Source organism: Nyctereutes procyonoides, unplaced genomic scaffold (genome assembly GCF_905146905.1).
Source record: "Nyctereutes procyonoides isolate TBG_1078 unplaced genomic scaffold, NYPRO_anot_genome, whole genome shotgun sequence".
Classification (NCBI taxonomy): Eukaryota; Metazoa; Chordata; class Mammalia; order Carnivora; family Canidae; genus Nyctereutes; species Nyctereutes procyonoides.
This window is the reverse complement of record NW_026575131.1, coordinates 13,196,696-13,221,625: the sequence shown is the minus strand read 5'-3', so window position 1 is coordinate 13,221,625 and position 24,930 is coordinate 13,196,696. Positions and strand designations below refer to the sequence as shown.

The 24,930-nt window shown below is 39.3% G+C and overlaps 1 protein-coding gene across 1 annotated transcript in view; it reads right to left on the bottom strand.

Annotated features, from left to right (window-relative positions):
- Positions 1-624: 624 nt before the first annotated feature.
- SUMF1 (sulfatase modifying factor 1) overlaps positions 625-24,930 on the bottom strand; it is a 90,989-nt gene continuing 66,683 nt past the window's right edge. The window contains exons 8-9 of the mRNA XM_055342572.1: positions 11,723-11,782; positions 625-1,733 (exon numbers count right to left, since the gene is read on the bottom strand). Of these exons, the coding sequence (XP_055198547.1) occupies positions 1,623-1,733; positions 11,723-11,782 (171 nt within the window). The 3' untranslated portion in view covers positions 625-1,622. The remainder of the gene's footprint in view (positions 1,734-11,722; positions 11,783-24,930) is intronic.

Genomic DNA, 24,930 nt, shown 5'->3' with positions numbered 1-24,930 from the left:
TGCCATCAATTGGTTGAAATTTATAGAGAAACATTCCATATCCACAAAGTGACAGATTAACAAAAAGTAGCTGAACAGCACAGCAGCACCACTGTTTTTCAAGACAAATATGTTAATGTTAGCAGGCGGCTATGCACGGAAGTAGCAACCAAGTGCTGGTTGAACACTCATGAATATGACCTGGCTTAATTTTTGAACAACCAACATAAAGATGAGCCATTTCTTTCAAATGACATGTTAGAAATGTCTTAAGGGTCTTCAAGGACTAGGGAATTGTGACGGGATCCTAGTGACAGGGGCATCTGGCTGAAAGCCATCCCTCTAAAACAAGGTGTTCTCCTGACACGTGAAGCAGCTGCCGGGTTTTACAGGACTGCTGGCCAAGCTCGTGCCCTCGCCTCGGCCTCTTCCACCCAAGCACAAAGAAGTAAGGTTGTAATGAGTTTCCTGGCCAAACAGCCTTGCTTTCTGGAATAAAAATTTCCACAAACTGCTCACGCATCAAAGTTATCAAATGGCTAATGGACACGAAAGCTTTATAGCCAACAAAATATATACGTATCACAAAGACCTTTCTTTAAAAGAAAATACAATGGAGGGAAACAAAAGGAGAGCGAAACCTGCTTTAGTGGATACCAGTTTATTCAACATAGTGCATGATTCAGAGGATCTGATATTCCACAACCAACAAGATTTCCTACTTCCCTATTATAAAATACCAGATACCCTGAATAGAGTTAATTCAAGGTTCTCATTCCTTTTCTCCATCTAGAATTAAACAGGTTTCTTCGTAGAGTACACATTTCACATTCACCCAAGGCTTTGGGGAGAGGGGTGAAATAGGGCTTATAACCACCCCTCCCCGAACCAAAGGCACTTAATGTTAAAAGATAAAGCACAGTCGAGTCACCCCACAGACATTCCTGCACGTTCAGATTGCTGAACTTGAGCACACCACCAGGAGCCCACGTGGGATTCATCATAACAATGTAAAAGACACTGATTTCCTTGAAAACACAAAGTGCAGTATGAATATAAAGACTCATCACCACCACCCCATCCTTTTTTCAAAATAATACCTACGACAACTCTTATTTTACATGATTAGTACCACCCAAGGTTCACACATGGAAAAAAATAGCTAAAAAATAATCTGTCATAAACTCTTACTATGAAATCACAATAGAATCTGATATACGCATAGAATTTGTGAGTTGGAGAAGGCCTCAGAGATCATGCTGTGCATCCCCTCACTGGATAAATGAGGTCACTGAGGCCCTGGAAGGTCAAGCGCGGGACCCTGAGGTCTAGCCCTGGTGGCAGAGCCTGGGAAGAACACATGCCTTCTGAAGTTTAGCTCAAGGTCTCCTTCACCCCCTTCTTCTTCCAAAGACTCTCCAAAGTAAAGCACAGCGATCATCTCCCGAAATGCGCCACACAATAAAGCACACGTGCTGACGCAGGTCAGCGATTTGGTCTCGCAAAGCGGTTCCTTTGGCCACTGGGCAGGCATGCAACCCACCTCAGAGTGGGAACTCTTCAGTCAAGGTCATTCAACATTCTGAGGAAAGCTGAGGGCAGGTTAGACACGACTTCTTGGATTTGGGAAGGCTCATCTCGGCTTAGCCCGTGGTGGGCTGACGGTCAGCTGCGCAGCGGAATCCTAGATTGGACGCAGAGCTGTCCGGTGTGTTCTGGCTGCGAGCAGCACAGCGATACCTGTAGCAGTAGGACTGTGAGAGACAGAGAGAAAGGTGAGGATTCTCAGACTCTCGGAGAAAGGCTCTCAGCGGTCAGATTCATGCTGTACCCGAACGCCAGCTCTGGGACGGCATGCCTACCAGCAGACAGCGCTTCCCCCGTGAACACCCCGCAGGCACACTGAGCATGTACATTTTGGACATTCACAGTTCACCACTATAATCCAATGTTCACCTTATAAACAGACCTAGATATGGTGAGAAGACGTTAGTGCCAGCATCACTTAGAACAGTAAAAAAACAACGTAACAAGCAATGACCACAGAAGTTCTGCACATCCACGTTAGATTATTAAGCAGCTGTTAAAAGTCGGGTTTTAATGTAATACTTAATGACAGAGGAAATTCTCATGATACACTATTAAATGAAAAAGTCAGAATACAAACTGTGTGTGTGGTACGATCTCAAGCTGTATAATTACATATGCCAAAGAAAGAAAAACTGCAGATTCAAAACGTACCACAATACAAACAGTCCCATTCAAATGTCCTGTGATAAGTATATATTACTTTCATACTTTAAAAAGTTATTTTTACATTTAGATTATATGACATTAAACCAAATAATAAAGCTAAATGGCAACTGAGAAAATACTATAAACAACATGAAGATATGATTTTATTTTCAACAGAGTGGCAAAAATTAAACAGCAAGCCTAGGAACATAAAGAGTAGGAAAGGCTGTGAAAAAACGTTTTTGAAATACACAGCTTTTGGGAGTGCCTGGTTAAGCGCCTGCCTTTGGCTCAGGTCATGACCCCAGGGTCCTAGGATGGAGCCCCACGTCTGGCTCCCCGCTCCACAAGGAGCCTGCTTCTCCCTCTCCCTCTGCCACACCTGTCTGTGCTCTCTCTTACACTGTCAAATAAATAAGCAAAATCTTTTTTCTTTTTTAAAAGTAAATATATTGCTTTTGGATTAGTTATAAAGCTATCCTTTACTGTGTGGGGGATGTTTTGTATCTGTTTTATTTCCTAGGAGCAGAGAACACATACATCCCTGTGCACAAACACCAACAGACATTGAGCACTTAGCACCCGCCAGGGATACTAGGCACTTCAACTGTTAGCTCACTGAATCACAACAGCCCAAGAGATTAAACAGGTTATCCAAGATGATACACTTGTTGAGGGAAGGAGAATTTGAACCCAGGTCTGACTATGTGGTGTGCTTGCCTCTGTAGCAAAATCCTATACTCCTACTACATAGAAAGAGCACATCTCATGCTTCCCCCACACCACCCAATACATTTGTCCTGCATGTACACATATACTTGCCCAAATAAGAAAGCCTAACACTTATCACTGGACACCTAGTAGGTATTCAGTGAATAACCACACATTACTTCATTTAAATACATCAAAACTTTCCATGTTCCAAAAACAACCATGCATGAAACTCTTATATCCTAGGATTGTACTTTGATACAAAATAATAGAGAATGAAAATAGCGTAATTATCCTGTACAGCAGGAGCATTAATGCTGAGTTGACCCAGTAAACTAAAGTCTCTGCCAGGCAGTTAAAGAAACTTCACAAAGAAAATGAATAACTTTGGGATTCATGGAAAGAGAGAATTTGTGGAGGGAAAAATAGGTCTGCATGACAGAGGTGGTTTTTATTTTTTCTTAATTCTTATTCTTTTTCTCACAGAAGTTAAGTGTTCCTAATCTTCATAAAAATAATCTCTTAAGCTGCCACAGAAGTTGTTTAGAGTATATCCACCATAAAAAGAAAGATATAGTGGCTTGTCTTCTACAGATAGTGAGAAACAGCAACCGGTTTTCTCATTTTCCCTGTGGCCAGTGAGGAATATAACATACTACCAATATTCAGGCAGGCAGAGAGAAGATGAATAAAAAATATGCCTGAAATAATGAAAAAATTGATGACATCTGCTATAGTACTTGTGCCTGACATGCAATGGAAGCTCTATAACGACTAGAGGTTACCACACAGGAGGATGCAGCAGAAGCCTCATCCCAGGGGCACCTGGGTGGTTCAGTCGGTTTAGCGTCCAATTCTTGGTTTCAGCTCAGGTCTTGATCTCATGGGTTGTGAGATGGAGCGCTGAGTCTGGCTCTGGGCTTATAGGGAGTCTACTTGAGATTCTTTTCCTCTGTCCCTCCCCCCAGCTCGTGCTCACCTGTTCTCTCTCTCAAATATATAATTTTTTTCTTTTTGAAAGAAATCTCATCCCACATAGGCCTTACTCACTTGGCTGCTGTGAAGCAATAGTGCTTGAGTATTTCTAGAATCAAACTCCAATAGATAATCCAGAGCCCCATGCTACCAAGTGTGTGTAGTGAATTCTACATTGGGGCAAGAATCAAGTTCAGGGCAGGCAGGCACCTGGAGATGAACATTCATGTTCCATAACTCTACCACAAATGACAAAAAACAAACAAGTATTTCCTGATTGCCTGCTGTGCACACCCACAGAGGAAGCCTGACTGGCCATGGTCCTGTCCTGTGGGATATCACAAGCTGGCTGAGGGAACAATGACAACACATCAAACAGCCATAAACCATACCAGCGTTAAAAGATTCTGAGGTTTTTATTAATTTAGGTAAAGGAATTGTCCCTTGGAGAACGTCAAAGTCTTTAGGAAAGACTTTGGAAATACTTCTTGAAGGCAAAACTTGGCCATAACTGGATTTAAATGATTATAGCGGTGGTCTTTGAACTTGAGCATACATATGAGAATAGTCTGAAGAACTTATGTATCTACTCTTAGGCCACACATCCAAAGATTCTGACTCAGTCTATCTGGTGTGGAGTCCAGGAATTTGCATTTCTTTTTTTATATATATATTTTATTTATTTATTTGACAGAGAGACAAGAGCACAAGCAAGGGGAGCAGCAGAATGAGAGAGAGAAGCAGATTCCCCATTGAGCAGGGAGTCTGACGTGGGGCTTGATCCCAGGACCCCAGGATCACCACCTGAGCAGAAGGCAGACACTCAACCAACTGAGCTACCCAGGCGTCCCGAGAATTCGCATTTCTAACAAGTTTCTAGGTGCTGCTGATGCTATGGGACCCAAGGGCTGCAGCTGGAACAGAAGTGATTTATAGAATTTAGGAAAGAGGAAAGAAGGTATAAGTGGAGAAAACAATGACATTGCAGGCATGAAAATGGAAAAACTCAGGCAAGTTAAGGGAATAGCAAGGCATAGCCTGATTATGTCAGAGCATGGTTTATTTATTCATTAAATATTTGAGATCTTACAACATGCCAGATGCTATTCTGGGCATGAAGGATAAAAGGCAGAACAAGACAGATAATGCACCTGTCATCAGGAAGCTTACATTCAACAGGGAGCAGTCAGGCAATAAATAAACTGATGAATTCAAGATTGTTCCAGGTTGGGGGTCAACTTGGAAGAAAGTAAAATAGGGAAAGAAGAGTGGGACTGAGTAGGTGGCTACTTTAGACAAGGCAGCTGGGGAAGGCCTCTCTGAGGTGGCACCAGGTAAGTTGAGTCGCCCATAGATTTGGAGAACAATAATTTCAGGCAAAAGCAATCACTATATCAAGGTAATAAATTATATATATATAAAGCAGGAGTCAGGGGTAGATAAATAGGATGGAGTTACATTACAGGCAGTCTTCTCAGCAGAAAGAATTTCGGCTTGATACAAATGGAAATCGTGACAACCACTGTGTTCACTTACTCATCAGGAAGAGCAACAAGCAAAGCCTTTCTGAATCTGTCGCCCAATGATGAAATGGGGCTATTACTGGAATAATGTCAAAATGCTTCACCTTATCTTTACATAAAAAAAAAGTAAAGCACTGGGGGATCCCTGGGTGGCTCAGTGGTTTAGCGCCTGCCTTTGGCCCAGGGCGTGATCCTGGAGTCCCGGATCGAGTCCCACGTCGGGCTCCCGGCATGGAGCCTGCTTCTCCCTCCTCCTGTGTCTCTGCCTCTCTCTCTCTCTCTCTCTCTCTCTCTCTCTCTCTCTCTCTCTCTCTCTCATAAATAAATAAATAAATAAATAAATAAATAAATAAATAAATAAATAAATATTTAAAGAAAAAAAAGTAAAGCACTGGACACATGGAAGTTATTGTAACTGTTACTTTAAAATGAACACAACACTCTTAATTATAGAAACTAGCATTGACTGTCTTATCTGATGTTTGGGGGTTAACGTGCTTCCTCACTAACAAAAGTATTAGCCAGCGTCTGCACAGGACTTAAATAGCTTCTGTTGGAAAGATACTGCTGCCAGTATCTGAATATGGATTTACAGCTGACCCTTGAACAAAGGTCTGATCTGCACTAAGTTCCATATACAGGTGTACTTTTTGGATAAATACAGTACACCTCTGTAAACTTATTTCCTCTTCTCCTTATAATTTTCTTAACATCTTCTTTTCTCTAGCTCACTTTAAGAATACATGAGCTAAAACATATAACATACAAAATATGTGTTAATCAGCTGCTTATGTTATTGACAAAGCTTCTGGTCAACAGGAGGTTATCAGTAAAGTTTTGGAGGAGTTAAAAGTTTTATGTGGATTTTTGATTGCATGGGGGGGGTGCTCTTAACTGCTGTGTTGTCCAAGGGCCGACTGTACGTTTGCTACCTACATGCAAAAGTTACTTGCTATATGAATGACAAAGATGAGTAATATCCCTAGTAACTAGGGTATGGGACCAAGGTCTTTGTTGGATGTCATATTTCTACATGCAACTTATCTCTCAAATTATATAAAAAATGATTTTAAAATAAGACGCTGCTCATATGGCACAAAATTCAGGCTGTAACAACTCTGACAAACCGTGCCCAACCAGAATACTGTGTTCAGAAGGATTGTGAGGCTGTGATGTAAGACAGCAGCAAAGACATCCATAATGTCTAAGACTTTTGCCATAGCCATATTTGAAGACCCTGGCACACAGAAAATAATCCCATTTGGAGTAGGGATGAAAGTGCACCAATAAATGTGGGTAAAACACTGTCAACAGTTTACTTAGAAAGCAGAATGAATGGTTTTTACTGTCATTTTTATATTTATTATTTATTTTCTAACTTTTATGCAATGAACTTTTTTTTTGGTAAAAGAATAAAATCTTAAAATCAGTGACAACAAAAACAGCTAATCCTTTATCAGTTCACAGCAGTCCCTAAAATCTTCCGTTAATTCAGAACTAAACACTAAAAAGCAAGTCTCACCATAAGTTAAAGGTTGAAAGGTCAAGACCACCATAAGGGAGTCAGTTCACATCATCATTCCATTTCAAATGAAGTCATTCACTCAGCAAACATTTATTAATAAGTAGTTCATTTTAAATTCTGATAATGGAGGGACTAATAGAGCACATAATTAAAGAAGAAAATGGCCTGATTTTAAGTGTCCTCATTGCTTTTTTCTTTTTTTCCAGCTCTACATTTAGCACCAAAAATGGTTATTAATGATGTTAGGTCTTTGAGTGACCAAAATATGGGTCATTTTACTAATTAAGAACAGAGGTAGTGAGAAGGACCCACTTTAGCTTTTTTTTTTTTTTACTTTAGCCTTTTTTTTTCATCAAAATGGATAATTACTGTGTGAAACTGATCTCAATATCTACACTCAGAATGTGATCCTGTACTCAGAACAATCCATTTAAGATAATGACTTACCGGCCTTGGGGCCCTGAAGTCAAGGGGGACAGCAACACGGTTTTTATGAGTAGAAGACTTTCGGGGATAAATGGAAGTTTTAAGGAAAGTGTAGCTCATTATGATAAAAATCATTATATAAAATCACACAGCAGAACCCTAGTCTCTTGATTTCACACCCATTGCTCTTGCCATTGACACTAGATCAACTCCTTTCTTAGTAATCTTGTTGTAAAGTGGAAGGAGGGTAAGGATTTTCTCCACGTTATGGGTTGAGTTAAAGATTCCACAGGGATTAGTCTAACAACATTCAAGAACAGCTAGTATTTCTTGAGTACTTACTATATGAACTGTTCTAAGAAATTAACATGTATTAATTCATTTAATTTTCCCAATAATCCTCTGAGGTAGATATTATTAAGCATCTGCATTGTATACATAGGAAAAACTGGGCACAGAGATGCTAATAGTGTGCCTAGGGTCACTTTCCATAAGCTGTAGATCCATGATTATAGCCTTTTCAAGTCCATTTAAGAGTCTGGGCCCTTAACCCAACACCATGTTGTCTCACAGTTTTTCTTTATGTGCTCTCCTCTTATTACTGAAGCTGTACTTTGGGTGGAATTTCAACAAGTTATGAATAATCATCAGAGCTTATGTTAGTCATGCAAACTAGCCCTAGTCCATGATCAAAAGTGAGTCACCTTCTAAGCAAGGTGATTTTTTTCAAAATGAATTACAACATATTTTTTCTTTATATTGATTTCCTTTCTTTTACTGATCTTCACCTATGTCATAAGAATCATTTCAAGGATTCCACCTCTCTAGTTAATTCATTAGTTGGCTCCTTATTCAAAAGGGAAGGGGGAGGGATCCCTGGGTGGTGCAGCGGTTTAGCGCCTGCCTTTGGCCCAGGGCGCGATCCTGGAGACCCGAGATCGGGTCCCACGTTGGGCTCCCGGTGCATGGAGCCTGCTTCTCCCTCTGCCTATGTCTCTCTCTCTCTCTCTCTCTCTGTGACTATCATAAATAAATAAAAAATTAAAAAAAAAGGGAAGGGGGGAAAAACAATCTAATCATAATAAACATGATGGTTAACAATGATGGTACCAGTAGTATATACTGGACGCTTATATACTTCAGTCCATTCATTCCTCATAAGAACCTTATAGTAGTAGGTACAATTACAGTGGGCAATGTAAAAACTAAGGCTTAGAAAGGTTAAGAAAGGTAACAGACTAGCAAGGAGCAGTTATAGAATTCCAACCCAGATCTAATTTCAGAGTCCACAACTCAGTAATTTAATTATAGCTGCCACTCTTAATCTAGTGAAAAGGATAAGTGCTCTGAAAGTAACTCACAGCCAACACTGTTGTTTTCCTGATATCACTGAAATACCAAACTGATGTTAAATGCCTATATCATCTACAATTAACTTGACCAAAATCCTGGAGCTAATGGCTTTTTTTCTGGAAAATCCTATCGATCCTACTCTGTCTTATTACTCTGCTATTCTCTCTTCTGGAATAATCTCTTCATCACTCTGAACGTGACTAAATTAAAACTTATCTTTCAAGTAGATTAAGAAAAGCTAAAGATGTGTAGTATATGCTCTAAATGAACCCGTAAAATTTTAAAACAAGAGTTTTAGCTAATAAGCCAAAGGACAGAAAATGGAGTGATTAAAAATGCTTAACTGAAAGAAGTGAAAGAGAGAAAAGGAAACAAAGAACAGATGAGACAAAAAAGACTACAAATATCAACATGGCAAGTTTTAACTCAGCCATATCAATAACCATATTAAATGTTACAAATAGCCAATGAAAAGGTAGAGATTATGCCAATAAATTCAACAACTCAGTTGAAATGGACAAATTCACTGAAGGACACAAACTCCAGAGCTTAATCAAGAAGAAAGAGATAATCTGCATAACCCTGCAGTGTTAACTAAATTAAATTTATGGATACAACTCTACTCCTAAATGGTCTCTTTGGTGGAATTCTATCAAGTATTTAAGGAAGAAGTACTGCTAATTCTACATGAACTGTTCCAGAAAATTCAAGATGAGGGAATATTTCTCAATTCAATGTATAAACCCAGCAATATAATGATACCAAAACCAGACAAGAAAGCAACAGACTAATACCCATCATGAGCATATATGCAAAAATGCTCAATATTTTAACAGATTGAGTCCAAAACATATGAAAAAAGATAATACATCATCATAACTAAGCAAGCACAGTATAGGAAGGCAAAGATGATTTAACATTTGAAAACTGAAAATCTATGAGCATAATTTACCATATTAACAGACTGAAAAAGAAAAACCATACAAATATCTCAATAGCTATAGTAAAGGCTTCCAGCAAAATTTACATCCATTTCCAAAAAAAACCTCTCAAAATGCTAGGAATAAAAGGAAACCTTTAGGCTTAAAAAGAATATCTCCAAAAACTCTATAGCTCATATACCTAATTTTGAAAAGTTGAATGTTTAATCCTTTACAATCAAAAATGAGGTAAGGAGTATCTGTTCTTAACCACTCATATTCAATACTATATTGGAGGTTCTAGCCAATGCAATAGAGCAAGAAACTAAAAAAGATTTTAAAAGAATTGTCTATATTCACAGATGATATAACCACCAATGTAGAAAAAACAAAAGAATTTACAAAAACAGTACTAGTACAGCTGACTTTATGAAGGCTGCAGAGCACAAGACAAACCAATTATACCATGTAAACATATTTATTAAAAACATATATTAGGTTAAAAGATATTTTAAAAGAATAAACTGGGAAGCTTATGAAAACATTTAAAATAAGCAAAAAATATGAAATGTTACATAAACACATCCATATGCATGGCAATGGAATACTTTTAGTGTTCATGCTTAAAATGCTTTTTTCAAGCATCATTTTCCCTATTTTCTTGAGGAAAAATCTTCTGGTCCTTAAATCTTATGGAGTTAAATGGATTCTTCATTTTTAAAAGTATCGTATGTCAGAAACAACTAATGGTAAATTAAGGTTTGAGATACTATTCTGCAAAGAGAAATTCACCTGTTTTTCATGGAAATCTGTTTCCCCAACAAGAGGATTCAGATACATTTGTAGTAATAGCTTGAATGAAAGAAAAAATTGGAGACTAAAGACTGATATGTACATAAACAGTGTACATATGTTTAAAAGTACTGGGATGACCTAGGGCAATGCTTTTATTTTCAAATTAAAATCAGTATGGTGAGGATATATTTGCCTAGATCTTGTCACAAACATAGGTGTAAACTCTATTATGAACTTCCACCTAAATAACTGGAATAAAATTTTTAAGAAATACAGAGGACAGATGCACATACACATAATCTACAGAGATTCTCTTTAGACCAACCAGTGGTTTCCAAACTTTGCAGTATGTTTTCATCCCCTTGAGACCTTTAAAATCCTGATGCCCAGGTCATATGCTAGAGAAATCAAATTGAGGTGAGGGGGGAACAGGTACCTTCCGTCTTTCTTATAGATCTCAAATAATTCCAATGTGCAATAAAGTTTGAGAACCACTGTTTTAAGGTAAAATTTGATACTACATCCATTGTGAAATAAGTCACTTAATTTGGAGCCCTTATGGATTGTTTTAAGTCTCTAAGTGCCTGGACTAACTGAATTACCATGGAAAACTTCTTGTAATAACCATCTGCAAAATGCCATCTTTGCATAGGGATAGAAAGAAGCTGAAGTGTTGGAGATACTAAAAATATACGATTTAAAGAAAAAAGGAAGAGGTGGTATTCAATCTCCAAACTCTTCAAAAATTTTACTCATGAAACACTAACTCACAATGATTACCCAAGAACAACCAATTCTGACACTGAAATCATAGCCCAAAGAGCAGAAACACTCTGAGACTGATGCTTATTTCACAAAGCATATACTTTGTATGTGAACATTTGTGATGTTTCCATTCCAGTACACCACAATCCACCCTCCATTTCCAGCTTTCACCTTAATCTCAACAGAAAAGCTAGAAATCTCAAATAAATTAAGGGTCTACTTCCAGAACAGACATGCTGGAAATAGTATACAGCCCACTCTGGTTCTTGGGACAATAAAGGTCTCTCAAAGGGTCAAGATTCAACAGATGGAATTTGGTTGACAATAGATCATTCACAATCTCTGCTTCTTTTCCCCACGCCTGTGTCCAAATCTGAAATGGTTATTCTTTTTGGCTTTGATGAGGATAGGTACGTATGAGCAGAAGTGGATGGGACATTTTAGGGCTAATGCTTATAGTGGATCTATTAACCTGCTGTTAGTACACCAATACAGAGTTTAATGACTTGACTTACCTTATGGCACATGTAGGATCCACCTTTCTTCACTCGGTCTTTCCCAGAAGGGGGGCCTTTCTGCAGATGAAGAGGACTCATTAGTCCAGAAAGCACAGATATTTCTCATAGACTGGCAGAGAGTCCAAACAGTCATTTTAGTCCAACCAGCTCTTTCATGGCTGCCTCAAGTCTCCACACGCTTTTCTGCCCCTGGGCCTTGAACCTGCACTCATGAACCCTAAATGCCCACCTCTCTAAATCCTGTCTACCCTCTAAGGTCCAGCTCAGGTTCCAACTTTGGTGAAATCTTTGTGACTACAGCAAGCAATCCCCCTTCTAAATCCTGATAATAGCATTTCTAGATGACTAATAAGCTGCTTGGCAGCATCTATCACCTTCTCATGCTGATATGCAAATTTATCCTGCATAACAACTGGCTTGTTTAAGTAGACTAGCTAGCCTTTTTGTAATCCTACTATGCAATGCCTAATAAACCCTTTGCTGACTGAAGGATTCTGCTTTTCATTTAAAAAAAAAAATAGGTCAGGTTTTTGAGGTATAGTTTACATACAGTAAACCGTAACCTTTTTAATCCTTTTTAAATGCACATGTCTGATGAGTTTTGACAAATGTATAGGCATGTAACCACTATCATAATCAAGATACAGAACATAGTTTATCTTTTTCAAAACGATTTATGTAGTGCTACTATGAACAAGCATGGATGCAAATATTAATCCATTTAATCTCCATAACTTCTTCTTCTTCTTTTTTTTTTTTTAAAAAAAAAAAAAGGATTTCAGGGATCCCTGGGTGGCGCAGCAGTTTGGCACCTGCCTTTGGCCCAGGGCGCGATCCGGAGACCCGGGATCAAATCCCACGTCGGGCTCCCGGTGCATGGAGCCTGCTTCTCCCTCTGCCTGTGTCTCTGCCTCTCTCTCTCTCTGTCTGTGACTATCATAAATAAATAAAAATTTAAAAAAAAAAAAAGGATTTCATTCTTAAGTAATCTCTACATCCAGCATGGGGCCCAAACTCACAACCCTGAGATCGAGAGTCACATGCTATACCAACTGAGCCAGCCAGACACACCTGTCCATAAGAACTTCTAGGTAAATTAATAAGCAAATAGCAGAACAAGGATTCATACCCAGGCAGCCTGGCTCCAGTCCATTATGCTCCCTGTTTAGAGACTAGGAATGTAGGAAATTGGGCAATGCCTACAAGGAGGCCAGAAGAAATAGTGGCTACCACTGCAATGAAAACCAAAGCCTGAAACAGCAAGACTTTTTTTCTAAGGAGAGCTTTGGATAAAAGTACACTGGAAAATGAACATCTTAAAACTTCAGTTGCCAGTATAAAGGCCTCAAAACACAGGAGTCATGCAAAAAACATCTTAGAGGTACCAATAACCTCCTACAAACCAGAACCACATATGGAAAGTTTGGGGGCTTCAAGGATTTTTTTTTTTTTTTTGCTTTTCTTTTGTTATACAAAAAGTCAATTAATCACACAGCTGCCTGCTTTTTGTCTACTGAAAACGAGACAAGGTTGAACAATACCGCCTATCTTAGTTTTCCTTTTTCTTGTCAAGTACCTAGAGTCAAGGGCTCAGACATAAGTGGCAGAAGTTAAAAGAACCATGTTTTCTCCAAGCCTGACTAACATACTGACCTGCAAATGTCAACTATGCAGGCAGAAGTTCAGGTTTTCTAAGCACTTCCAGGTACTTAGAAAGGGTCATAGACCACGCTGCTGGTCTTCATTCCACTGCAGGGCCACAGTATTGCCATGGCCTTAAGTGCTCCGTGCTGCACTAATAAACTTTCAGTGGTTATAAATGGGCAAACTATACCTGTGAAAATAATGACTGCCAGCACAGCCTGCTTCTCAGGCATGTCTGGAATCTGTCAGACATTACATCAGAATCTGCTGGGGGTGTTTATTATTCTATAGAAGTCTGAAGCTGAAAGGAACACATTTCTATCTGTGGCGCTACCCTACATAATGGCCACTCTCCCCTACATCAAATTTCTTGCTTGGGAATTCTTGCAGTACACTGCTTCACACCAATGTGTGTGGCTCTCTGAATGCTGTTACAGTGCACCAAATGACAGCTTAAATTCTGACCAAGTATCTGATATCATGCAAGACTAAATTCTTTTGTCAAGTTACATCTAAGAACATGAAGTAGCTGATGTGCCAATAAGGAGTGAGAACAAAATCATTCCCTTTCATCACTGTCTCCAATGAACTAAGGCTGCAGTGAATAAATACGACACTCAGGAAAGTGACACAAACACTAATGAGAGTCATCGTGTACTGACACAACCACAGTAGTTAATACTGTCCTTGATTTAGGTGACTGCTCAGATGATTCTTATAAATACAACTATTTTTTGCCAGAAAACATGACAAAGAATGAGCTACAGCTGTTTGAAATGTTTACCACTTTGCAAACACAAACAAACCACCCCCTACCCTGCTGAAACACAGAAAAATTACTAGGAGCATGTATCAATTTTAATAGGGTCCCCCCAAAATTCACATTCACGTAAAGCCTCAGAATGTGAACTTATATAGAAATAGGGACTTTGAAGATTTGTAATTTTTGTAATTTGTTAAGATGAGGTCATACAGTATTATGCAATGGCTGGTGTCCCTATAACAGAAGAGGACACAGAGAGACACCCACGGAGGCCATGTGAAAATGGAGGCAGAGCCTGGCATGATGCAGCTACAAGCGGGGGATCCCCAGGACCTGCCAGAAGCTAGGAAAAGTCAAGGAAGGATTCGCCCCTAAAGACTCCAGCGGAAGGACAGCCTTGCCAGAACCTTGATTCCAGAATTGTGAGAATAAAAGAACAAATGTCTGTTGTTTCAACAAACAAGTCTGTGGTGATTTGCTGTGGCAGCCCTAGGAAACTAATACAGAAGGGAAATGTCCTAATTTCTATTTATCAAGGAAAGGATCAATACATCAAAATTAAAATTGTCTCTCATGATCAAGTTTGTTAGTGCAGGTTAAAACCACTTAGGAAGCTACCAGTGGTGGTGCCGAATGCCTCATCTTTCTGCCTATTGTGCTCACAAGAACAGAGGCTGCAGTGTTCCACACCTCTACCACCTGTATTAAGAATCTAAGTAAAAAGCCACAGTGAGCACAAGGACTCCACCCAGAAACAGACAAGGACCCAGGTGAATGTTATCTCTGAAGGTACTACTACCCATAGCTGCTCCACTCCCAGATACCAAAATATTAACGTCTCTAATGCTTGGATGATTGCAAGGAACAGCAAAAAAACAAAACAAAACAAAAAAACCCTGCAAGCTTCTAAATGTCTGCCCCAATAATCTCAAAAGGCCAAGATGCAGCTAAAGTTCTTGGGAAAAGCAATAAAGAAGCAATGCTCCGAGTATTTGTGCAGAGAAAGATACCCTCATTTAAAACACCTGGGAAGGCATAAAAGTCTTAAACAATGAAAAACCCACAGAAGATACCAGAGAACCCTTAACAATAAGACTGGTTTGTTGAATGAGAAATAACCTTGCAGGAAGGAGGGTGGCCAACCTGCTCAAAGCTGCCAGGGTGTATTTCATAGGAGCATTAACAATGGCATTTTTGTGTCATCAAGAGAGACACTACCCTTCCCCTCCTTTGCATACCCAACACGATGACAAGGAAAGCAACAGAAAGGACAGAGAATTTGACAATTTTTCATCAATTTTTTGACTCTGCTGAGTAAAGAAAAGTTGTCAGAGTCAAAAAAGCACCACTACTAACAGGGAATCAAGCATTTGGTTCTCATTTATAACTATTTCTTTTCTGAAATTTTCCATCTTTTTTCATTTGTTCCAAACATGTTCATAATTGTTCATTGTTCACTGGACAATCTTTATCAAGACTGCATTAAAACCTTTGTTGGACAATTCTAACATCTCTGTCATCTCAGTGTTAGCATCCATTGTTTCATTTTGTTTGGTAATTTCCAGGTTCTTGGTATGGTAAGTGATGATTCAATTGAAATCTGAATACATTATTATGTTACAGGACTCTGGATCTCATTTAAACATCCTGTTTTGGCTGGCTTTCTGTGACCCATGCTGGCAGGGGAAGGGAGGGAGCCATCCTCTTACCATCAGGTGAAAGTAGAAATCCAGGTTCCCCACTCAGCTTCCACTAACACCTCAGGAGGGGCTCTTGTTATTTGCTGCTGCATGGAGGTGAGAGCTTTGGCTCCCCACACAGTCTCTGCTCACACCACAGTGAGGGTGCTGTCATTACTGCTTGGCAATGATGAAAGGCCTGGCTCCCTACCTTACCTTCTCTAATACCACCCCAGTAAGGGTGTCATGGCATCTCAAACACAGCCTCATGAGGGTGCAAACCTAGGTTTCCCACCTGGCTTTTGCAAGCTTGGATGAGGACACACTTTTTCTGTAGTGTTTGGATGAAGCAGAGTGGTTACCAAAAGATTTCTGTATGGCTAGACTAGCCCCTCCTATTTGTTCCTTTAGCTTGAGAGGGTAGACTTTTCTTGGGACTTTGTATCTGTTAGCATTTGTAGGTTGGTGGCTTCTTCAGCTCCAAGTCTGGGATATATGGGTCAATAAGAAAATCCATGTAACTCACCATCATTTCATTCCTAAGGTCCCAAGGTCTGTAGTTACTCTTCCATCTTTTGACCTTTCTTACATTTCTTTTGTATGTAGTATGCTGAGTTTTAACCATATTCAGCGGGAGGAACAGGGAAAATGTATATCTACTCCACTTTCCCAGAACCAGAAAACCTCATCTTCATTTTTAAAGGGCAGTTTTGTTGGACATAGAATTCTTAGTTGATGGTTATTTTCAGCACTTTGAATATATCAGTCCACCATCTTCTGGCTTCCATTGTTTCTGATGAGAAATCAGGCATTAATTGTATCATTGTTGCCTGTATGTGATAAGGTGTTTTTCTCTTGTTCCTTTCAAGATGTTCTCTGTTTTTCAGTTGTGTGACTATGAATTATTTAGGTATATTATTCTTTGTGTCTATCATAATTGAAGTTATTTGAACTTTTTGGATCTCTGTAGATAATTTTCATCAAATTTGGTATTTAAATAATTTCTTCAAAAATGTTTTGTCCCTTGGGGTGCCTGGGTGACTCAGTTGGTTAAGTGTCCAACTTTTTTTTTAAACTTTGTGTGTGTGTATGTTTTTAAAGATTTATTTATCTATTCATGAGAGACACACAGAAAGAGAGGCAGAGACCTAGGTAGAGAGAGAAGCAGGCTCCATGCAGGGAGCCCAATGTAGGGCTCAATCCAGGGACTCTAGGATCAAGCCCTAAGCTGAAGGCAGATGCCCAACCGCTGAGCCACCCAAGCATCGTGTGTGTGTGTGTGTGTGTGTGTGTGTGTGTGTGTGTTTACAGATTTTATTTATTTATAAATAAATAAATTTCTCGCGAATTTTATTTGAGAGAAAGATAGCAAGAGAAAGTGTGAGCTGGGAAGAGAGTAAAGCAGGCTCCCTGCTCAGCAGGGAGCTTGATGTGGGGCTCACTCCCAGGACCCTGGGATCATGACCTGAGCCAAAGGCAGACACTTAACTAACTGAGCCACCCAAGCACCTCTAAGTATCCAACTTTTGATCTCAGCTCAGGTCTTGCTCTCAGGGTCATGAGTTCAAGACCCATACTGGGATCCGTGCTGGGCATGGCCAACTTAAACAACAACAAAAAAAGTTTTGTCCTTCTTTCTTCCTCCTCTCCATCTGGGAATCCTATTATACAGGTGTTAGAATTATGTTGGAACACAGTGCTCTATTAATTTGTCTCCAGTCTTTCTCCCCTCCCCCTCCTTCTTTGGCTTGGAAAATTCCTCTTGATTTATCTCTGAGTTCACTGATTCCTTCCTCTATTTATAATCTGCTGCAGAGTTACTCTAGGAAAATCTTAGCTTAGTTATTGTATTTTTCATTTTTAGAAATTTCACTTGACTCTTTCCTAACATTTTCATTTGTCTATTGTAATTCTCTGTTGATGCACGTCATATTCTCTACTATATCTTTGAATATATTTTCCTTTAATTCTTTAAATATAATAGCTGCTTTGAAGTCTTTGTTAAATCCAACATGTGGGCCTATTCAGGGTCAGTTTCTACTTAACTAATTGTTTTCCTTAGTATGGGTCACACTTGTTAATTTGCATGTTTATTATTTTTTAGGTGAAAAGTAGATATTTAGATTATTTCCTCATGTATGCACATGTGCTAGTTGCTCCATATCTGATTGAACCATGACTGGCAAGTGTTAATAGTTGCTAAAGCTGAGTTACTGGTACATACTCTCTACTCTTACTTATTATAATCTCCGTAACAAAATCCTAAAAACATAACATATATTCATATATGCTAATGTATGCACAGACTCCCTTTATAAAGAGAGAGTCATTAAAGAACTATTAACGTTTCCTGAGGAGGAAAGAAGGGCTTGGTACACAAGGATAAAAGCTGTGGACCTTCTGAAATTCACATTCACAAACTACTTATTCATTTTTTAATGAAAAAAGAAAAAGAAACATTTAGTACAACAAAATTTAAATTTTGTTAAATTTTTGTTAAATTAAATTTAAATTTTGTTAAATTAAAATGACCTGGCATGTATTGGTTCTGTTTCACCGACACTCAGAGATAACACTGTTTATTAAAGCCTAAAAACACCTTTTATTTTGCATTCACCATCTCCTCATTATAATCCATTTTTACTTCTAAATAGCACAATACATTTTTCAAAGCAGGAAATAAGTTATTAGCTTCTGAAAAAGGCTTAACCACCTATTCACTTCTGTAAAAACTTCCCTTTTTACAACCATCATCCTTTCAGGAACCAAATGAGTGAGGTACCACTCCAATGGTATTCAGATACTAGATGACTATTAGCCTTTCAATTATTGTCAGAGTATGGGCAGGTTTGGAAAGACTTCAGTTTAAGAAGATGTGATTATATACACACACACACACACACACACACACACACAGTGGAATATTATTCAGCCATCAGAAAGGATGAATATTTACCATATACATAAACGTGGATGGAACTGGAGGGTATTGTGCTGAGTGAAATGAGTTTCTCATGTCCCCTGAAATGACACTAGATTCTTTTTGCCTAATATGCAGTCCCCACTATCCATTAAACTTCTAGTTATCTTGCAAGATCCACCAAGATCCATCCAACATGAGCTCTACAGTCAGACTACCTGCCTGGGTCTACGTCACAGCTCTGACATTGACAGTGAGATTAGTCTAGGTCCAGTTAGGCAACCCATCTACATTCCAGGTTCTTCCCCAGGAAAATGGAGATGATAGAAATGATAATAGTATCTATTTCATTGGACTGAGTGGGGATTAAATAAGATAAGGCATATAAATCCCTTAGTAAGTAGTAAACAGTTGCTGTTACTATTATATAGTATTAGTTCTTAACTAACTCAGGTTTCCCAAAGCTACCCATAAACTTTATAATCCAAGTGGCTGTAATTTCTAAAATTCCAAAATCTAAGAAATCACTTGACCCAACTTTTCAAAGGCCAAACCTCCAAAGGGAGTCCAAGTTCTAATAAAATAGCTGACATGTTAATCAACCTGTAGAAGGAAGACAGACTATCGCACTTTACAATGAAATTCACATAGCTCATCACTTCATACAGAAGTTGTCACCACAGCATCAGAATTAGCAGAACATGAACATTTTCAATGGTAAAACCAGTATACAAAAACACTCTAGGAGCCACAGAAAGAGTGGAGTGAACTTCACCTCAAGAAGCTTTTAAAAGCTTTTAAAAAACATGATTTGTCCCTGCTTACTTTCTCTCCCCTTGCCTGGTCCAAATGATACTAAAAATACCTGAGGAGAAAACTGAACCACTACCATGGCCTCCTAAAGGGTCTTGCAGTTTCCTATGTGGTACCTAGTACCTAGTAGAGCACAGTAATATTGGTAGAAGAGATAAAAGACTATGTCACAATGAAAGAAACTGGACCCCTCCCCCCAAAAGGAGTATGTACTTTATGATCCCATTCATCTAAGACTCTAAAAACTACAAACTAATATACTGTAACAGAAAGCAGATAATTGCTTGGGTATGGAAGGCAGAGAGGGGCAGCATGAAGGGATTATGGGGGATACAAGGAAACTTTTGGGTGATGGATATGTTCAGTATCTAGACTGTGGTGCTTTCATGGATGTGTGTCTGTGTATATTTTTTGATCTGTGTGTGTGTGTGTATATATATATATATATATACACACACACACACATACACACTGAGATATAAACTTATCAACTAGTACACTTTAGTTTTGTGCAGTTTATGCCAATTATACTATAGTAATGCTCTTCTTTAAAAATAAAAACAAACAAAATAGTATTTTTAATAAAATATAAAGTGTGAGACTTATTCAAATAATCCAGGGGAGGAGAGGAGCAAGGATTAGTGGGTGGAAACACAGATGAAACAATATTGTACATGAGTTGATGATTATGAAAACTAGGTAGGCAGGACATATGGGGGTATAATGTATTCTCTTGACTTCTGCATATTTGAAATTTTCTATAATAATTTTTAAGTTAAAGGAAAGAAAATCGTAAACCAGGATAAACTAAAAGAAGAAAAATACTACATCTTCCAGAGCCCCAGACAGCTGGGAGTCCCAGACTTCCTCAGAAATCTGAGTGCAGGGGAAAGTGGAGTTCAAACGGGCAGATTTTATTCTCCACTCTATAACCCTGAGAAGTGGGCATGTTCCTTTGAGAGCTAAGTTCTCTTTTCCCTGGTTGGCTGAAAGCTAAGGCACTCTTGCACACTTGATTTCCAGTTGAGCCTTCAAGCTGTCAGATCACACAGGCTCCCACAGATAGGGTTCCAGCAGCCTGAAGTTTAGGATAAAAGACAAATCATCCAGTCACCCATCCACAGTACCTCCTGCATGCTGAAGGAGCACCTGGATAAATAAGAAGTGCTGCTTCAACACGCATCTCAGAAACACAAACAGGAGCAACATTTTTATCTACTTTTTCTTCAAGCCTCCGCTCATGTATCTTCTAAAAGGCATCTCAGTCACCTCAACCAGTTTTTAAAGAAAGGAACTCTCGGCCACTGTTTGCTAACTCGCAATCTCATTTGAGCCTCACCAGAACCTTAGGAAGCACCAAGTGTCATTATCCCCATTTTAAACATGAGAAATACTGAAATTCAGAGAGATGAAATAAGTGGAGTGGCCAAGGTCCCACAGCCAGCAAGTGACGGGGCCAGGAGCGGGGGTCTACTCACTTCTCTGCCTGTCCAGCTTGACTGTCTTCCAAGCTCAGCAGCAACTCCACCAGAAATGCACATATAAAGAAAAGTCAAATCCTAATAACTCACTCTTTTTATCCAACGCCAAACATGTCAAAGGATTTTAAGAGTAAGTAGATGACCATTACTTCAAATAAAGCTTTTTCAGTTAGGTATAATTTCTTTATGCCCTAGCACAAGGACCTATGAAGAAGGAACTGCAATTAGCTTTACACATTACATGAGAAGAAAGTCATGATGCCCAAAGAAAGGTCAAAGAAAAAAACTAGGGATTAGATTGGATAGAACAGCACATTAAACACAAAACCAAATTAACAACCCCTATAGTATTTTGTCTGTAAAACCAGCATGCCCTGGGTGGTGATTACCCTGTTAGTGAAATGAATGAAAACAGCCATTTCTTCCATGCTGCTTGTTTCACCCACGCTAGCTTTCAACGGAAGAGAATTTTCAAAATTGTATTAAATTTGCTCACATTGTGGTGACTTCTCCATTTTCCAATAAAAAATGTCATTTCATGGCCCAAGGTCCACAGTAACAATTCTTGCTTCTTGCTTACTGGATATTTAAAACACTGATTCTAGTTATAGCAGCTACTAATAGCAACTAGTACTTACTGAAAACATATTCTAAGCAGGGATTGTTTTTAATGTTTGTAATCTTCAAAATGATCTTTTGATATAGGTTCCATTATTGGTAGGGCCACCAAATAATTTATTGTCCAATAAAGATACTTTGGGGAACTAAAGGGGAGAGCTATTAACAATTGTGCCAGGCACAGCCAAAAACGAAAAATGTTCAGACACTCAATCATTAGCTTCATTTTACAAATCAAGACTTAAGGGACAGAAAGGTTAAGCAGCCTGTCCAAGGTCACATATCTAGTTCAAGTCCAGGTCATCTGGCTGTAGGCTCATACTCAACCCCTGCCATGTGCCCTTCTGAGCTGATACGGTATCTGTTTTTTTTTTTTTTTAATAAATCATTCCACAGTTCAGTTTGAAGCACACACATGAACCTCTCTGTATTTCACAAGTTTGTGGCAAAAAAAAAAAAAAGACTAAAACCCAAGGAGAATGATGAGTCTAGAGTTCATATTTTTTTTAAAAATAAAGACATTCGGGATCCTTGGGTGGCGCAGCGGTTTGGTGCCTGCCTTTGGCCCAGGGTGCGATCCTGGAGACCAGGGATCGAGTCCCACGTCCGGCTCCCAGTGCATGGAGCCTGCTTCTCCCTCTGCCTGTGTCTCTACCCCTCTCTCTCTCTCTCTCTCTCTCTCTCTGTGACTATCATAAATAAATAAATTTAAAAAAATAAAAAAAAATAAAGACATTCATTTGCTCTTTGATATGCTGCTGAAACATGTTCCTTCTTAGACGTTCTTCTCTTAATTACTTCTCTCAGCATATAGTATCAGTTCATTTCGCTCAGGAACAAATCCACGTTTAAAGCAGCAACACCTACCACTTACACATGTACACTTAGACCGATACCACAGATGCCTTTGGTGGTTTCCCTGGCCCAGACCACACTGTGCTTGGGGGTCTTAACCTTATACCAGAAGTAACAGAAGCAACTGTTCCATTTCATAAGCCTGTTGTGTAAAGTCTGGGGTGGTTTTCAAAAACTTCCAAGGAAAAATCATGTCCCGGAAACAAGGTGATAAATAGGGAGTTCAACATTTTCCTTTCATTACTAAAAAAAATGATAGGCACCATGAAACTTCAAGGAACCACAATATTGGGTAGACACGTAGAAAGTGTTTTTGTGAAGATACAAGACCACTTGTGGACATGCTTTTTATGGCAACATGATACTGGCATGTTTCATATCCCTCTTCTTCAATCCCTCAGGACTACTGTCCTTTTACATTTACAGTTCTTCCTGCATCTTCCCTCAGACAACTGCAAGGTTTGCTTCAATGCTCCATTTAGTGTCTCTGTCAGATGGCACTTCACCAGATGGGCTGAAAGATCATGCTCTCCCTCCACCCACCATCACTATCTCTCATCTTCTATATATCCCTTTCTGTGGTATAATAAAAAATAGACATTTGGTCTTTGTCCCTAGTTCCTGGCAAATGGCTCCTAAAACCCTTGGAATTTCCTAAGTGATGACTGTCTTTCTTTTGTAAGATAATGAGATGTTTCATTAGGGACAGGGGTTGGGTGTAGCTACCTTCAGGAGGGGGCCTGGTTGCCAGAAACACCAAGCCGTTTTTAGAGGGGTTGGAACTTTCAGGCCCACCCTTGACCTCTAGGGAGGACACTGGGTTCCATTACCAATGGCCAATGATTTGATCAGTCATCCTTAATTAAACATCCATAAAAACTTCTAAACAACAGGGTTCAAAGAGCTACCAAGTTGGTGATGTGCTGGGAATCTGGCAGGCCTAGAAAGGGCATAAAAGCTTTGTACCACTCCTCCACACCTTTCCCTAAGCATTTCTTCTATTTGGCTATTTCTACCTTGTACCCTTTATAATTAATCAGTAATCCTAAGTAAAGTAACTTCTTGAGTACTGTGAATTGGTCTAGGAAATTACCAAGCCTGAGGAGGAGGTCATGAGAACCCCCAAGTCTGTAGTCTGCTGGGCAGAAGTGTGGCTAGTGTGATGACCTCATTTGCAGCTGGCATCTGGAGTAAGAGCAGACTTGTGGGACTGGGCCTTTGGTCTGTAATGTCTGAGGCTAACTCTGGGGGGGGGAGAAAGCACTGGGTTTATGACAGATTATATGCAGAAAGTACCAATAAGAAAACTGCAGAGATCCCACAGGATGAGCCATGGCAAGAGGCATCACCAGGGAGCCACCATATAGGCAAAGAAGGCAGGAAAGCCAGTCTGTGCTCTGTCACCTTATTCTTGGCCTGAGTGTCCTCACTTATGAAATGCAGGTTTTGCACTAGAAGCCCTACGAAGTCCTTTCTTCACCACTATTCAACACAGCCTGATGGATATATCCCCAGACCCTTCCACCTTAAAGTTTCTCCATCCCAAATCACTTTACTTCCTCCAGGGATCCTTTCTACTAATTCTTGCCAAGATGAGAGGTAAGCAACACAAGCATCTTTCAGGTGCCTTGTGCAAGGACTTGAGCTTTTTTTTTTTTTAATTGTAGTGAAATACACATAACATAAAACATACCATTTCATTCATCTTTAAGTACAAGTTGATCTTTCAATCAACATGGGCTTGAACTGTACAGATCCACTCATATGCAGATTTTTTTTTCAAAAAAACACACTGTAGTCCTATAAATGTATTTTCTCTGACTTATTAACATTGCCTTTTCTCTAGTTTATTTTATTGTAAAAATATAGTAAACTGGGCAGCCCAGGTGGCTCAGCAGTTTAGTGCCACCTTCAGCCCAGGGCCTGATCTTGGAGACCTAGGATTGAGTCCCACGTCAGGCTCCCTGTATGGAGCCTGCTTCTCCCTCTGCCTGTGTCTCTGCCTCTCTCTCTCTCTGTGTCACTCATGAATAAGTACATAAAATCTTAAAAAAAAAAAAGAAAAAAAATATATATATATTTAGGGCTTCTAGTGCAAATACATACTATATATCACATAGAAAATGTGTGTTAATTGATTGGTTATGTTATCAGTAAGGCTTTCGGTCAATAGCAGGCCATCAATAGTTCCCTAATGGAGGACTCAAAAGTTGTATGTGGATATTCGATTAGCTGGGTGGTCAGTGCCCCTAACCCTCATGTTGTTTAATAACCCTCATGTTGTTTAAGTGTCAGCTACATACTGTTCAGTGGCATTAAGTACAAACTGTTGTGCAACCATCACTACCACCCAAATCCAGCACTCTTTTCATCTTGCAAAACTGAAACTCAACCCATTAAACACCAAGTCCCCATTATCCCTTGGCAACCAT